Source organism: Piliocolobus tephrosceles, chromosome 21, assembly GCF_002776525.5.
Source record: "Piliocolobus tephrosceles isolate RC106 chromosome 21, ASM277652v3, whole genome shotgun sequence".
NCBI lineage: Eukaryota > Metazoa > Chordata > Mammalia > Primates > Cercopithecidae > Piliocolobus > Piliocolobus tephrosceles.
The window spans coordinates 36,806,632-36,822,966 of NC_045454.1; the positions used below are offsets into that span (position 1 = coordinate 36,806,632).

The window sequence follows — 16,335 nt, forward strand, 5'->3', positions numbered from 1 at the left end:
GTCTAAAAAAAAAAAAAAAAAAAAAAAAAAGCCAGGTGTGGTGGTGTTTGCCTGTAATCCCAGATACTCAGGAGGCTGAGGCAGGAGAATCACTTGAACCCGGTAGGTGGAGATTGCAGTGAGCTGAGATCGCACCACTGCACTCCAGCCACAGAGTCACAGAGCGAGACTCTGTCTCAAAAAAAATAAAAAACCCTCAATTTAGGCTGGTGTGGTGGCTCATGCCTGTAATCCCAGCACTTTGGGAGGCTGAGGCAGGCAGATTACTTGAGTCCAGGAGTTTGAGGCCAGCTTGGGCAACATGGTGAAACCCCATCCGTACTGGAAAAAAAAATACAAAAAAATTAGCCAGTTGTGGTGGTGTGCGGCTGTAGTCCCAGCTACTCTAGAGGCTGAGGTGGGAGAATCATACCTGAGCCTGGGAAGTCGAGGCTGCAATGAGCTGAGATCGTGCCATGGCACTCCAGCCAGGGCAACAGGAGTGAGACTCTGTTTTAAAAATAAATAAATAAATAAATAAATAAATAATTTTTTTTGGTTTTGTTTTTTTGTGAGACAGTCTTGCTGTGTCACCCAGGCTGGAGTACAGTGGCATGATCTTGGCTCACTGCAACCTCTGCCTCCCAGGTTCAAGCGATTCTGCTGCCTCAGCCTCCTGAGTAGCTGGGACTACAGGCATGAGCCACCACGCCCGGCTACTTTTTGTACTTGTATTTGTATTTGTATTTGTATTTACTTATTTATTTTACTGAGATAGAGTCTCGCTCTGTCGCCTAGGCTGGAGTATAGTGGCGCGATATCTGATCACTGCAAGCTCCGCCTCCCAGGTTCACGCCATTCTCCTGCCTCAGTCTCCCGAGTAGCTGGGACTATAGGTGCCCGCCACCACACCCGGCTAATGTTTCATATTTTTAGTAGGGATGGGGTTTCACTGTGTCAGCCAGGATGGTCTTGATCTCCTGACCTTGTGATCCGCCCGCCTTGGCTTCCCAAAGTGCTGAGATTACAGGTGTGAGCCACCAAGCCCAGCCAATTTTTGTATTTTTAATAGAGATGGGATTTCACCATGTTGGCCAGGCTGGTCTTGAACTCCTGACCTCAGGTGATCCACCTGCCTTGGCCTCCCAAAGTGCTAGGATGACAAGCGTGAGCCACCGCACCTGGCCAAATTAATTTATTTTAAAAGCCTCAATTTGTTTCTATTAACTAAAAGTACAGTTGTCCCTTGGTATACTTAGGGGGATTGGTTCCAGGGCCCCATCATACACCAAAATGTACACATACTCAAGTCCTGCAGTCAGCCCTGCAGATACAAAAGTTGGCCCTATGTATATTCCGGTGTCACATCCCACGACTACTGTATTTTGTATCCACATTTGATTAGAAAAATACGAGCATATGTGAGCTTTCACAGTTCAACAAACCATGTTCAAGAGTCAACCGTGTTTTGCTTTATTCTATGTTTTATTATTTTTATTTTTGATGATACATAATAATTGTAATGTGAGGTCCATGTGATGGTTTGATACATGCACACAATGTTTAATGATCCCAGCAGGGTAATTAGCATATCCATCACCTCAAGCATTGATCCTTTCCTTGTACTGGGAACATTCAAATCTTCTCTTCCGGAGACTTTGAAAGATACGATAAATTATTGTTAGCTATAGTTCCCCTATTGTGCTATTGAACATTAGAATTTATTCCTTCTGGCCGGGCATGGTGGTTCACACATATAATCCCAGCACTTGGGAGGCCGAGGTGGGCGGATCATGAGATCAAGAGATCAAGACCATCCTGGCCAACATGGTGAAACCCCGTCTCTACTAAAAATACAAAAATTAGCTGGGCATGGTGGCATGCTCCTGTAGTCCCAGCTACTCGGGAAGCTGAGACAGGAGAATCGCTTGAACCTGGGAGGCAGAGGTTGCAGTGAGCTGAGATTGCACCACTGCACTCCAGCCTAGGTGACAGAGTGACTCTATGTCTTTAGAAAAAATAAAATAAAAGAATTTACACCTTCTATCTAACCATAAATATGTTTTATTTTATTTATTTATTTAAATTTTTTTTTTTTTTTCTGAGATGAAGTCTCGCTGTCGCCCAGGCTGGAGTGCACTGGCGCCATCTTGGCTCACTGCAACCTCTGCCTCCCTGGTTCAAGTGATTCTCCTGTCTCAGCCTCCTGAGTAGCTGGGACCATGGGTGCATGCCATAACACCCAGCTAATTTTTATATTTTTAGTAGAGATTGGGTTTCACCATGTTGGCCAGGCTGGTCTCGAACTCCTGGTCTCAGGTGATCCACCCGCCTTGGACTCCCAAAGTGCTGGGATGGATGACAGACGTGAGCCACTGTGCCCAGCCATGCATGCATCTTTGTATCCATGCATCTATGCACCCATGTCCCTCTGCATCCCTATGATCCATTCATCTGTGTGTGCACATGCCCATGCAATGTATTTATCCACACATCTGTGCATGCATCTTTGTGCCCATACGTCTATGCTGACATGTCCCTGTACGTCCATATTTGTGCATTCATCCGTGCACACTTGCATCTGTGCCGTCATCCATCTGTGCATCCAGACACCCACACATCATGCATCTGGTCAGTCATTCAGTAAGCATTTTTCAGAGCCTGCAGTGGACTATGCCTTGTGCTGGGCAGTGGGAAGGTGGGGATGATTAGGTACCATCAAAGAAGTCAAATAAGTAATAGCCAAGATGCTTTTACTTATTTACTTATTTACTGAGGGCTTAGTATGTGCAGGCCGGGCCCTAGTGCTCTGCATGAAGACACACATCCAGCACTTGCAGCCATGCTGTTAAGGACTGTGTCTCACACCCCTCCACCCACTGTTTTTCAGATGGGGAAGCAGATGTTCAGGGTGGTTGGGAAGTCACCCTGGTTGCACAGTTGTGGAAGGATGGATAAGGGATGAGGTCCTATTGCAGGCAGGGCGGGGCAGGATCCAGTGTGCATTCTGGAGCAGCTGTCCCCAGAGCCTGCCCTCTTCACCTGCCCTGTCCATTAGACACCCCCCACAGCATCCCTGATATCACGGTTTGGCCCAGTGAGGACAGTGGTAGGGGAGGGCCCCTGACCCACTCGAGCACGGGGAGCAGGGCAGCCAGGGAAGACTTTCTAGAAGAGGTGTCCCTGGTCACGTCCTCCAGGGTGAGGGGGACTCTGGTGGAAGTCTGGGCATGTGGGCAGCTTGAGTGACAGCACAGAGGCCGCAGGTAGCCTGGCATGCCAGTTAGGGCCAGGGCTCCCCCTGGGCGCTTCTGCCCCGCAGGGCCCCCAGGGGACATTGGGCAATGCCTGGGGACATTTTTAGTTGTCACACCTGGGTCGGGTGCTGTTGGCATCTGGTGGGTCAAGGCCAGGAACGCTGCTCAATGCCCTGCAGTGCACATCATGGCCCACACCCCAGAGAGTGATCCGGCCCTAACAAACAGTAGTGCCGAGGTGAGGAAGGCCTGGGCTGAGGGAGGACTGTGGAAACAGAAAGGCCTGTTGGAGTCCTGGATCCCTGGCAAAGTAGGTGGAGGACCCCGTGGAGTCTGTGGAGGCTGGGCTGGGGTGCAGGGACCTGCTACCATCAGGGGCTCAGCAGCAGCCAGGTGACAGGACCCCATCTGCCAGGCTGAGGAGCAGGGTGAGGCAGGGTCAGGTGTGTGTTCTGGAGCAGTCCCTGTGGTAGCCATAGGGACAAGACTGGGATAGGGAGGCCAGCTGGAGGCTCTTGGCTGTGCGAGCTGGGGAGTCATGAGCCTCGGGCGCAGCAGCAGAGGTGGAGAGGAGGACCCAGATGTGAGAAACCTGCATGGACTGAAGCCCTGGTGATTGGCTGGGGAAGGGTGATGGTGACACATGAAGCATTATGGATAGAGCAGTGGGCATCTTCTTAGATCCAGGGACTGGCATCCTGCCCAGCATTGGCCTGGCAGGCAGGTGTGCCCATCCAGGAAGGCTGGCATGGGTTAGGAAGCTGGCAGCATAATGGTGCTTGAGATCTGCACGTTTCTTAGGCATCGTCCAGAACCCATGCCTGCCTGCCTGCCTGCCTCTTCAGCTCACTGAGTGGACCTGACACCTGTCTCGCCATCCACTGCTGGGGAGAGGAGACGAGACCCACAAACATGCTCAGACATGAGCTCACAGCCCTGCCCAGCTGAGAATGCAAGGAAGGGGTGGGGTTTGCAGGAGTGAGCATAGGGAGTGTGGGTGTTTAGGGCAACACCTGTACTCAATCAAAGCTGTCTTTTCTAAGATGTCTCTGTAAGACGATAAAGAGGAAACTCAGGCTAAGTTTAAAGTATAGCCTTGGCCATGATTATAATCATGATGATTGTCAGACCATGCATCTGGTAGTTGACAGTACTTCACAGGTGATGGTTTTTCTGAGAACTCGAAGACTGGTTCTGAAATGTATTTTGACTTCCTTGTCCTGAGCCCAGTGAGTGCCATGGCTGAGAGTCTGAATTCTGGCAGGTGGTCTCACTCTCACCCAGTCTTTCCTCCCACAGTAACCCATGCTGGTCTCTCCCTTGCAGGTCTGGGACCTCAGTGACATTGATAAGGATGGGCACTTGGACCGAGACGAGTTCGCTGTGGTAGGTCCTGCTGCTTCCTTCCCACCTACCCCAGGAAGGAAATGTGCAGTGCACAGGGGTTGCTGGATTCGTTTGTTTTTCTTATTTCTTTCTTTTTTGAGACAGGGTCTCGCTCTGTCACCAGGCTGGAGTGCAGTGGCACGATCTTGGCTCATGGCAACCTCTGCCTCCCAGGTTCAAGCAGTTCTCTTGCCTCAGCCTCCCGAGTAGCTGGGATTACAGGCACCTGCCACCACACCTACCTAATTTTTGTATTGTTAGTAGAGACAGGGTTTCACCATGTTGGCCAGGATGATCTCGATCTCCTGCTTCGTGATCCACCCGCCTCGGCCTTTGAAAGTGCTGGGATTACAGGCATCATGAGCCACTGTGCCCGGCCTTCATTCCTTCCTTCCTTCCTTCCTTCCTTCCTTCCTTCCTTCCATCCATCCATCCATCCATCCATCCATCCATGGAATCTTGCTCTGTCACCCAGGCTGGAGTGCAGTGGTGCCATCTTGGTTCACTGCGGCTTCCGCCTACCGGGTTCAAGCAATTCCCATGCCTCAGACTCCCAAGTAGCTGGAATTACAGGTGCACTCCACCACAGCCAGATAATTTTTTTGTATTTGTGATAGAGATGGGGTTTTACCGTATTGGCCAGGCTGGTCTTGAGTTCCTGGCCTCAAGTAATCCGCCTGCCTCTGCCTCCCAAAGTGCTGGGATTAGAGGTGTAAGACACCACACCCGGCCTTCCTTCTTTCATTTTTTAAGTGTTTATCTTGACATAGTTCTTTGTATGTAGAAAAGTTTCATTACAGGTTGAGTGTGTCCTTAATCTGAAAGTCTGAAACCAGAATGCTTCAAGATCTGAAATTTTTTGAGCACCAACATGACACTCAAAGGAAATGCTCATTGGAGGATTTCAGATTTTTGGATTAGTAATGCTGAACCAGTATGTATAATACACACCTTCAGAAATTCAGAAAACTCCAGAATCTGAAACCCTGTGGTCCCAAGCATTTTGGATAAGGAATACTCAACCTGTAATATGGAGAATTATTTTCTGTTTTTGAGACAGAGTCTTGTTTTGTCACCCCGGCTGGAGTGCAGTGATGTGAATACCCTTGCTGCAGCCTCGAACTCAAGCAACCTCCCACAGAGAATTCTTTTGAAAACTCTTCACTCAAATTTCCCAGTGTCGCTAATTTACTACATTTGTCTTATTTTTCTCCTCCCTTCTTCCTCCCTCCCTCCCTAACTCTCTCTCCCTCCCTACTGCTGCATGAAGTTTTCCTTTGAAGCATTTTAGAGTTGAGTTGCAGACACGATGCCTCTTCATCCATAAACACTTCAGTGCGTATTTCCTGAAAAGAAGGACTTCTCTTACACATAACCATTATCCACTTCAAAATCAGGAAATTCACATGACAGCATCGCGTTTATGATATTTTCATTATATCCTATATATACACCTTATATTCTGTATGAGTGTGTCTATTATTATCTAATCCCAGGATATTACTCAGATTTTATCAGTTGTCCCAAAAATGTCCCTTGTGTCTAAAGAGAACCCAGTCCTGTGTGTTACATCCTGTTATCCTTTGTCTTTCGTTTCCTGGAATCTAGAACAGTTCCTCCGCCTCTCTTCGTGTCTCTCGACGTGGACGTTTTGTTATTTTGTTGTTGTTTTGGTTTTGAGAGGGAGTCTCACTCTGTCACCCAGGCTGGAGTGCAGTGGCGCGATCTCAGCTCACCTGAGATCTCAGCAACCTCCACCTCCTGGATGCAAGTGATTCTCCTGTCTCAGTCTCCCGAGTAGCTGGGATTATAGGCGCGCACCACCACGCCCGGCTAATTTTTTTTTTTTTGTATTTTTAGAGAGATGAGGTTTCTCCCTGTTGGCCAGCCTGGTCTTGAACTCCTGACTTCAGGTGATCTGCCCGTCTTGGCCTCCAAACTGCTGAGATTACAGGCATGAGCCACCGTGCCTGGCTTCAACGTCAACATTTTGAAGAGCACAGGCTAGCAGTTATGGAGTGTCCCTGGGCCTGGCTGCCAGGTCCTCTTGATGACCCAGGTGGTGCACTGTTGTGGGACAGGAATCCCACGGAGGTCACACCTGCCCCACATGGGTCTCCCACTTGGGGGAGCATGATGTCAATATGCCTTCCTACTGCCATGTTGACATTCATCACTGGGTCAAGGTGGGGCAAGGTTGTGGGTTCCTCTGGGCAGTTGCTCTTTTTCCCTCGGTGCTCATTTTATCTCTTGTGGGGGACGCCTTGATACTGTCAACACCTGTGACTCTCAGACTCTTCCCTAAGAGTTCCACCACCGCTGATGAGTCTCGCCTTATGCTGGCAAGATTAGTTACGATGATGGCGGCTGCCAAACGGTGATGTGCTCATCAAAACCATCGTTCCTTGCACATTTATTAGTTGGCCTTCTACAAAGAATTTACTTCTATGGCTGTGGCCCGCCTCATGAATGCATCCTCAGTTCCACTGTTTTTTGTTTTGTTTTATAGAGACAGGGTCTCGCTTTGTCACCCAGGCTGGAGTGCAGTGGCGTGATCACAGCTCACTGCAGCCTCCCTCTCCTGGGCTCAGGCGATCCTCCCACCTCAGCCTCCCAAGTAGCTGGGACTACTCCTGAACGTCTTGAAGTACAAGCCTCTCTTCTGGTGTCTTTAGACTTCCAAATCCAGTACTGGGAAGGTGCCAGCCCTGGAGCCGGTGGCCTCCCTGAGTGGTGAAGGGATGCATACCGAGTCTGGCTTGATTGAATTCTTTCTGTGTGCATTTCAGTCTCGAGGAATAATTCAACACACGTCTTGGAAAGTTACACATAAAAGATAACTCATCTGAAACGATTTTTTTTTCACTCTGGTGAGCTTGGGAGCGTCCTCACAGAGTGTCTGTCCTGTCACTGCAGCCCCCAAAAGGGCTGCCCTCTGCCTTCTCCTGGTGGTGCCCGGCCCCAGCCTTGTCCCTTCAGCGCCATTGTCATTTGCACCCGCAGGCCATGCACTTGGTGTACCGAGCCCTGGAGAAGGAGCCCGTGCCCTCCGCCCTGCCCCCATCCCTCATCCCACCCTCCAAGAGAAAGAAGACTGTGTTTCCTGGCGCCGTCCCTGTCCTGCCCGCCAGCCCCCCACCAAAAGACAGCCTCCGCTCCACGCCGTCCCACGGCAGTGTCAGCAGCCTCAACAGCACAGGAAGCCTGTCCCCCAAGCACAGCCTCAAGCAAACACAGGTATGGAGCCCTCAGCAGGCACAGTCCCCTGTCAGAGCACGGTAGGATGTTTCTTGGGAGTTCTTAACATGCAACCCCAGAGCAGTCAAGCTTTTGATGAAATGTTTTAAAAAAATATTCACAGCCAGGCGCGGTGGCTCACGCCTGTAATCCCAGCACTTTGGGAGGCCGATGTGGGCAGATCTCGAGGTCAGGAGATTGAGACCATCCTGGCCAACATGGTGAAACCCCATCTCTACTAAAAATACAAAACATAATTAGCTGGGCGTGGTGGTGCACACCTGTAATCCTAGCCACTCGGGAGGCTGACGCAGGAGAATCACTTGAACCTGGGACACAGAGGTTGCATTGAGCTGAGATTGCGCCACTGTACTCCAGCCTGGGCAACAAGAGCGAAACCCCATCTCAAAAAAAAAAAGTATTCGTTTATCTCATTATTTCAATAGAGATGAGGTCTCCCCATATTACCCAGGCTGGTCTTGAACTCCTTGGCTCAAGTGATCCTCCTGCCTCGGCCTCTCAAAGTGCTGGGATTACAGGTGTGAGCCACTGTGCCCAGCCTGTGTCTGCAGAGCTCTTGCCAAGAGTTCTTACTAAGTATTGAAGGTCAGGTTGGGGAGGTGCTTTATTGGCAAGGAAGCTAGTGGGGCCAAACTCACTGGCAGGCACAGGTCACCCAGCTTCATAACCCGCCTCTCTGGTGATCTTCTGGTGGTTTTCTCGAGACCCTCTGACTAGACTGATTTTACCAGTGGCCCCTGTTGGGGTGGGGTGGGAGGGTATAGCTCCTGCCCCGAGGACGGCACTGGTAGGATCACAGTCATGAAAACCAGCATTTCTGGGGCCCTGCAGTTCGCATGCTCCCCGCACTCCACCTTCCTCATCTCCAGGCCAGCAACACTCTTATCTGGGGCCCCCAAGGCCACCCGATTTTGCCCTCATGCCAGGTTTGAGTGAAGCCACTTCCAGCCACCAGGGTCTGAGCTGCTTCCCTTGGGACCTGTGACTGCTGAGCCGGCCTTAAAGCCCAGCCCTAACTGGGAGAGCCAGCTCCACGGGCAAGGCTGCCCCGTGTTGGGTTTACAGCCAAGTTCGCACCAGAATCTTGCTGCTGACCTACCCTGAGGCCCCAGAAATCAGGCAGTGAGTTCCTTTTGTTGGCCCAGCAAATATTATTAGGACTCTTGTCATCCCAGAGCCATAATTTCTTTTTTTTTTTTTTTTTTTTTTTTTTTGAGGCGGAGTCTTGCTCTGTCGCCGGGACTGGAGTGCAGTGGCCGGATCTCAGCTCACTGCAAGCTCCGCCTCCCGGGTTTACGCCATTCTCCTGCCTCAGCCTCCTGAGTAGCTGAGACTACAGGCGCCCACCACCTCGCCCAGCTAGTTTTTGTATTTTTAGTAGAGACGGGGTTTCACCGTGTTAGCCAGGATGGTCTCGATCTCCTGACCTCGTGATCCACCCGTCTCGGCCTCCCAAAGTGCTGGGATTACAGGCTTGAGCCGCCGCGCCCGGCCAGAGCCATAATTTCATACGTACTTTCTTCTTTGGACCTGTGGGACACAGAACCGCTCCCCCTTGTTTCTATGTCCTGCCACAGCTCAGCTTGTCTGACTCCCATTACCTGTTTGTGATCCCTGGCTTCTGAGGTTAGCTTGCTGTAGCCCCTTGACTTAAAGGCAGCAAGCCTATTTCTTATTAGAATTCATTTATTGGCATCTTTATGTCCACCAGACTTGAGGCAGCTCACAAAATTTACATAGTACAATGCCACAAGTAAAAGTCAGGTTGCTCTTGCCATCTGAACTCTTATCATTTGAATTAGATCCACAGATTTTTTTTATTTTTTAAATATATAAGAGACAGGATCTTGCTCTGCTGCCCCGGCTGGAGTGCAATGGGGCAATCACGGCTCACTGCTATCTCAACCTCCTGGGCTCAAGTGATCCTTCCACCTCAGCCTCCCCAGTAGCTGGGACAGGTGGATACCACCACACCTAGCTAATTTTATTTATTTATTTATTTATTTATTTTGTAGAGATGGGGTCTTGCTGTGTTATGCTGGCTGGTCTTGAATTCCTGGGCTTGAGGGATCCTTCTGCCTTGGCCTCCCAAAGTGCTGGGATTACAGGCATGAGCACTGTGCCTGGCCTAGCTCCATAGATTTTGATAAATTGTTTGATCAGGTCCTTGCTGTATTTCATCACACATACTTGCTACGTGAAACCCCTGAACTAAGCTGATCTGGGTCACATGGTATCCCTTGTTTCCCAAGCTTGCTTTCTGAGTTCCCCGAGTTGGTATCAGGAGCCCGTTAGATTTGGACATCACAGGAGACTTGTTCATGAAGAGTAAATGAGTTTAACCATTGTTTCCCAGTCTTTTTTTTTTTTTTTTTTTTTTGAGACGGAGTCTCGCTCTGTCGCCCAGGCTGGAGTGCAGTGGCCGGATCTCCGCTCACTGCAAGCTCCGCCTCCTGGGTTCACGCCATTCTCCTGCCTCAGCCTCCCGAGTAGCTGGGACTACAGGCGCCCGCCACCTCGCCCGGCTAATTTTTTGTATTTTTTAGTAGAGACGGGGTTTCACCGGGTTAGCCAGGATGGTCTCGATCTCCTGACCTCGTGATCCGCCCGTCTCGGCCTCCCAAAGTGCTGGGATTACAGGCTTGAGCCACTGCGCCCGGCCATGTTTCCCAGTCTTGACCATGAGTCCCTTCTCAATCCTATGGACATCTTCGGGTTGTCAACACTGTGATAATTCTTTGAGAAATCCTTTTTTTTTTTTCCTCCAAGACAGAGTCTTGCTCTGTCACCCAGGCTGGAATGCAGTGGCACAATCTCAGCTCACTGCAACCTCCACCTCCCAGGTTCAGGTTCAAGCAATTCTCCCACCTCAGCCTCCCGAGTAACTGGGATTACAGGTGCCCACCACCACACCTGGCTAATTTTTCATGTTTTTAGTAAGTAGGGTTTCACCATGTTGGCCAAGCTGATCTCAAACTCTTGGCCTCAGGTTGTCTACCCACCTTGGCCTCCCAAAGTGTTGGGATTATAGGTGTGAGCCACCGCTCCCGGCCTAAGAAATCCTTTCATAACTAAGAGAAATGACTTTGAGTGGCAGTTTCAGGCATCATGGCATTCGTTGAAGGTGAGGAGTGCGTTGCGGCTTTTTTGTACGGTTGCTGTGTGGAGGAGGAACAATCGATCCTTCCAGCCACATTTGCCTGTCCTTTTCCTCTCCACTTCCTCATCATCTAGATAATTCAATCAGGTGTTGATTCTCATTGCTATTATGAGATTGTTTAAAAGGAGTGATTTGTATAAATATTAGTAAAAAAAAAAAACGGGAAGAGGAAAAGCACATCTAGAGTTCAGGACACAGATGCCGTGAACTGTGGCTTGGTGGGTTTATTGAAGGCCCGCGGTAATGCAGGTGGAGTGGGCCACAGAAGGGGCCTGCCCCTGAGTGCCTGAGGGGCCTCGATGCCTCTGAACCAGGTGACCGGGCCCTGGTTGACCCATGATGGCGTTTGCCTCTCTCAAGTTAACTGAGCCGGCGGTGAGAGGGGCCGCAGGTGCAGCAGGTGGCCCAGCCCCAGGGCTGTGAACCTCAAGCTGCACTGGGCTCGTGGTTCCGTCTGCCCTGGCGGGGTTGGGACTACATGAATGTTGGTGGGGCCTCGTGGGTGGCGGCCCTCTTGGATAATGGGGTCTCATTTGTTACCTGTAAGTGGTGTATCTGCACTGACACCTTGGGGGTATCTGTTGTTTCAGGAGCGGGGTCAGGGACATAGAGGGGTGGTCTATAGAGTCCTGGGACGGGACACTTTGGCTGCCTGTAGGGCAGCCTCTGGGGGAGGAAGAGTGGGAGGACCAGGGAGGCTGGCATGTGGCAGGGCCGGCTCTCCGGGGACAGTCCTTCCAAGTGGGTGCTCAACGGGGTCTTTCCTGGCATGTGTGAACCCATCCCCTGAAGATCACAGCCTCCCTCACGCCCTAGGTGGTAGGGTAGATGGACAAGCAGAGCGGGTGATGGGGTGCAGAGAGGTGCAGACTGGCGTCTGGGTGAGCTTCACAGAGCCAGCCTCAACCTGTCTCAGCCTCAGTTTAGCCAGTTACAGAACAAGGATCTCATCTGCCCTCAGCTCATGGAAGTGAGGAGAGTTTGATGCCAAATGTGCATGGAAGTGCTTTAATCGCCCCATCATCAAAAAGCGTGTGTCTGGGGGTCATAAAAAGCTTTCAGATTAACTCTTTTGCCAAAAACTGTTTCAGCCAACAGTGAACTGGGTGGTGCCGGTGGCAGACAAGATGCGATTTGATGAGATATTCCTGAAGACCGATCTGGATCTGGATGGCTACGTGAGTGGCCAGGAGGTGAAGGAGATCTTCATGCACTCGGGCCTCACCCAGAACCTTCTAGCACACATATGGTGAGGCCGGACGGGTGGCAATCATGGCTGTAGGTGGCTCCAGGGGGCCTATGGGTGAAGACTGTGGAGGGTGGTGGTCAGGGGGCCCCCTCCGGCTTGTCACAGGCTTCCACTGTGTCTGGCGTCCTTTATTCTCCCCGGCCTGACAGAGGCTGAGCAAGGTGCATGTGCCAAGGCTTGAAGCCCACGCTCCATGCTGGTCAGTTCACTGTCTTCCAGTAGGAAGGCCCTCTGGCCCCTCTCAAGAGCTCCCAGGCCATCTGCTCACACAGCTGGGCCCTGTTCTTGCTGGCCATGATACTAGTTCTAGCAGGAGGCCTGGCCTTTGCCACAGCTGCCTTCGGGAGGTGTGGGCAGCAGGGTCTTGGAGCCTCTAGCAGAATGGCCTAGGGGGTGGTGACGGGGTTGGGGGCTACAGCTGCCTCCTGTGGGAGGCCCTGCTCTGGAAAGGCCAGTGCTTTGGCTCCCAGCAGGCGGGTGAGCACAGGGAGACCCTTTCTGAACCTCAGAGCCCAGTTGAGGAGTCGGCCTCACCCCCACTTTCCCCCAGGGCTGGACACAGCTGACTTTATAGGGCTGGGGCACTCCTCTTGCCGCTGGCCAGGGCTGAAGTCACTTTTGAGCTTGTTGCTCAGAACTTTGTGGCCTTAGAGAAGGCTTCACTTGGTGGGAGCTATCAAAAGGAGAGAATTGTTGGATAATTCTCAAGAGGCAAATCCCTCCAAGTAGAGCAGTGAAATTCAGGATGTTACTTAGTGGCTTGGGGGAAATGACTGTCCTTAGTGGTAATTCACGGATGTCCATACTGTGAGGTGGGAGACTGAGAACCAGCTGTCACAGAGTCATCACCCAAACGGCCAAGCCACCTCCGACTGGCTAGGGACAGTGGGTCTCACCTGCCTCGGATCCACTGTCCCTTTTAGAAACCACAAAAACAGTGTCCCCTTTATGACTCTGAAACCAACACACACACAATTCCTGGTTAGCGCCCTGACACCCTGACCGTCATGTCCGGGGGCAGTAGAGGGAACGTAATTTATAATGCATGCTGCAATTGGTACATGATGTAACGACATGGAAATGACACAGGAAGTCATGAATCTACCTGGATCAAAAGAAGGAACTCAGAGGTCATTCCATGCAGGCAGCAAAGGGAAAGGAAAGGATAATTGGGCTCTCGAATAAACAACCACGAGGAAAGATGTGTCTGTGGGTGCCCGGGACGGGGCCATGGCCCAGTGTAGACGACACACCTCCTAGGAGGGACTGGAAGGAGGGGGAGCATGAAGATGGAGGCTTTGTCCCTGTGATGGCCGCCACCGTACAGGTCAGCAGGGCAGGATGTGGTGTCAGAGGCGGATGGCTGCCGACTGAGCCACCCCCAAGCCTGCTTCTCCCTTTTTCTCTCAGAACCCTCCGCAGGTGGGCGTCGGACCCCATGCTCCTTGAGAGATGGCCGGAGCAGAGAAGGGACGGGAGTGGAGAGGCAGCTGCAGCACATGAGCAGGCTGGGGCCCGCAGGGGTAGACAGGGGAGAGAGAGTGGCAGTGTGAAATCGTCAGGGCCTCCAACTGTGGGGACAACTAGGCATTTTAAAGCAGCCTTTATCAGCGACGTTCCTTGAAATCTGCTCATTCTCCCCAACTCTGTTCGCGCACCGCATTTGGGCATAAATAAGTCTGTTAGTACTGTCCCAGCTCTCTTTGGTATAGGGGGAAGCTTCTGCCATAACGGCTTCTGCCGTAACTACACAGGAGGTGGGAAATGAGGTCCCACGTTGAGAGGGTGGCATGGGTGAAGGAAGACATTTTTCACAGACCCCAAGGCCTTATCCTTGATCAACAAGGGTCCTTTCCTTTCCTGGCTGGTTCCCCCGCCTTTTTTTTTTTTTTTTTCTGAGACAGAGACTCACTCTGTTGCCCAGGCTGGAGTGCATTGGTGCGATCTCTGCTCACTGCAACCTCTGCCTCCCAGGTTCAAGTGATTCTTGTGCCTCAGCCTCCTGAGCAGCTGGGATTACAGGCCACCATGCTCGGCTAATTTTTGTGTTTTTAGTAGAGATGGGATTTCCCCATGTTGGCCAAGCTGGTCTCGAACTCCTGACCTCAGGTGATCCGCCCACCTTGGCTCCCAAAGTGCTGGGATTACAGGCGTGAGCCGCCATGACCGACCCTGGCTGGCTCCTTGATTATGAGTGTCAGGGAGCCTCTCACCTCAGCTCCATGGAACCACTGTGTGCTGCTATTCATATGCTGACTTGGCCTATCTTTCAGGACATCCAAGAGCCATGTGGGCAGAGGATGCTTAGTTATGGGGGACTGTCCTGTGCATTGCGGCCATGCCCCTGTGGCAGCCTCATTTGGGCACAAGGGGAGTGTTTTAGTCCATTGGGCTGCTGTGACAAACTGCCACGGACAGAGTGGCTTAGAAACAGACGTTTCTCACAGCTCTGCAGGGTGGAAGTCCGTGATCCAGGCACCGGCAGATCCAGTGTCTGGTGAGGACTCACTGCCTAGTTTGTAGATGGCCACCTGCTCGCTGTGTCCTCACATGGCAAAAGAAGCAGAGAGAGCCTTCTGGAGCCTTTTTTATAAGGGCACTAATCCCACTTACGAGGCTCCACCGTCATGACCTCATCACCCCTCAGAGGCCCCATCTCCCAACACCATCCCATTGAGGGGTAGGATTTGGACATAGGAATCTGGGGGGACATTAACATTCTGTTCATAACAAGGAAAGAGAGTCGTTGCTGATTCTTCCTTCATCCTGATGACACCCCAAAGTGCTGCTGTCACCCCCATTGAAGGCCAGTGACCGGGGCCATTCAGATGACCCAGAGCCGCGTGTGGATGCTTGGTCTCCGCACCCATTTCCACGGAAGGGCTGGTCTACTCCACGCATGCGGCATCAGAACCTGCCCCATGCACGAGATAAACCAAAGGAAGAGGCAGCTGCATCTCTTAGCCCTAGTGAAGTTTCCCAAGGGGTCGGCTTCTCAGCCCAGGGGCAGGGGCTCAGGGTTCTCCAGCCCCGACAGCCCTCCTAGGGTGGGGGACGCTGGGAGTGGGAAATCCCCCGGCCACTTTCTGGGAAGGAGATGTGAAGTAGGAAAGGAGCTGAAGCTTGCCACTGCGCCCTGCCATTGTTTTCGTCGCTGTGATCTTTGAAAAGCGTGGGATCGGTGACTTGTGTTCAGGCTGAGTCGGCACCTGTGATGTGTAATTAGCATCCCCACGTTTCTCCCAGGGCCCTGGCCGATACGAGGCAAACGGGGAAGTTAAGCAAAGACCAATTCGCGTTAGCTATGTATTTCATTCAGCAGAAGGTCAGTAAAGGCATCGACCCCCCTCAAGTCCTCTCGCCAGACATGGTCCCGCCCTCGGAGAGAGGCACGCCCGGCCCGGTGAGTGCTGGTCACGCCTGGGGGTATTCACATCCCTTCCTGCCACGTGCCACCAGGTGGCACTGGTGGCACACAGCCCACAGTCGGTGGTGGGTGCTGCTCGTGGTCCCTGCCTTCCCCAGTAGGGGCCCCTGGGAGGGTGGCTTGGCTGCCCAGGTATTTCCCCAGGCAGGGGGCTGGCACTTTGGCTACCTCACCCTGTGTACTAAAGGGACAGTTTTATCCCTGGGCCCGAGACCTGCTGGTGCCTCCTGTCAGGTGATGTCAGATTGCTAATTAGAGATCTCGCCTCTGAATTTGATTCTAGGACAGTTCAGGCTCTCTCGGCTCCGGGGAGTTTACTGGCGTGAAGGAGCTCGATGACATCAGTCAAGAGATTGCCCAGTTACAAAGGTACGTTGGAAACGGCCCTTCCCTCCACATCCAAACGTTACACGAACTCTCCCAGGTTGTTATCGGAAATATCAGAGACTCACCTGGAAGTTTGCTCATCACAGGTTTATTAAGAAGGAAGGAAAAGATACAGCTTCTGAGGTCCTTAACTGGCTCAGGGGGCTCGAAGAATGACATTTTCCATTTGAATCAGCCTCAGCCACAGCCCGTGGCAGCTGTGTGGTCCCAGGCAGGTCGTGGGCAGAGCCCG

The 16,335-nt window shown here is 51.8% G+C and overlaps 1 protein-coding gene across 10 annotated transcripts in view; it reads left to right on the top strand.

Moving 5' to 3' along the window:
- Nucleotides 1-16,335, top strand: part of EPS15L1 (epidermal growth factor receptor pathway substrate 15 like 1) — a 119,780-nt gene that overhangs the window by 39,896 nt on the left and 63,549 nt on the right. For all 10 annotated transcript variants that reach the window (XR_003309936.1, XR_003309937.1, XM_026456922.1 and 7 more), the window contains 5 exons: nt 4,563-4,622; nt 7,626-7,859; nt 12,132-12,289; nt 15,536-15,692; nt 16,000-16,085. Coding sequence is in view for 8 of the 10 variants with exons in the window: in XM_026456922.1 (XP_026312707.1) it covers nt 4,563-4,622; nt 7,626-7,859; nt 12,132-12,289; nt 15,536-15,692; nt 16,000-16,085 (695 nt within the window). In the remaining 2 variants the exon portion in view is untranslated. The remainder of the gene's footprint in view (nt 1-4,562; nt 4,623-7,625; nt 7,860-12,131; nt 12,290-15,535; nt 15,693-15,999; nt 16,086-16,335) is intronic.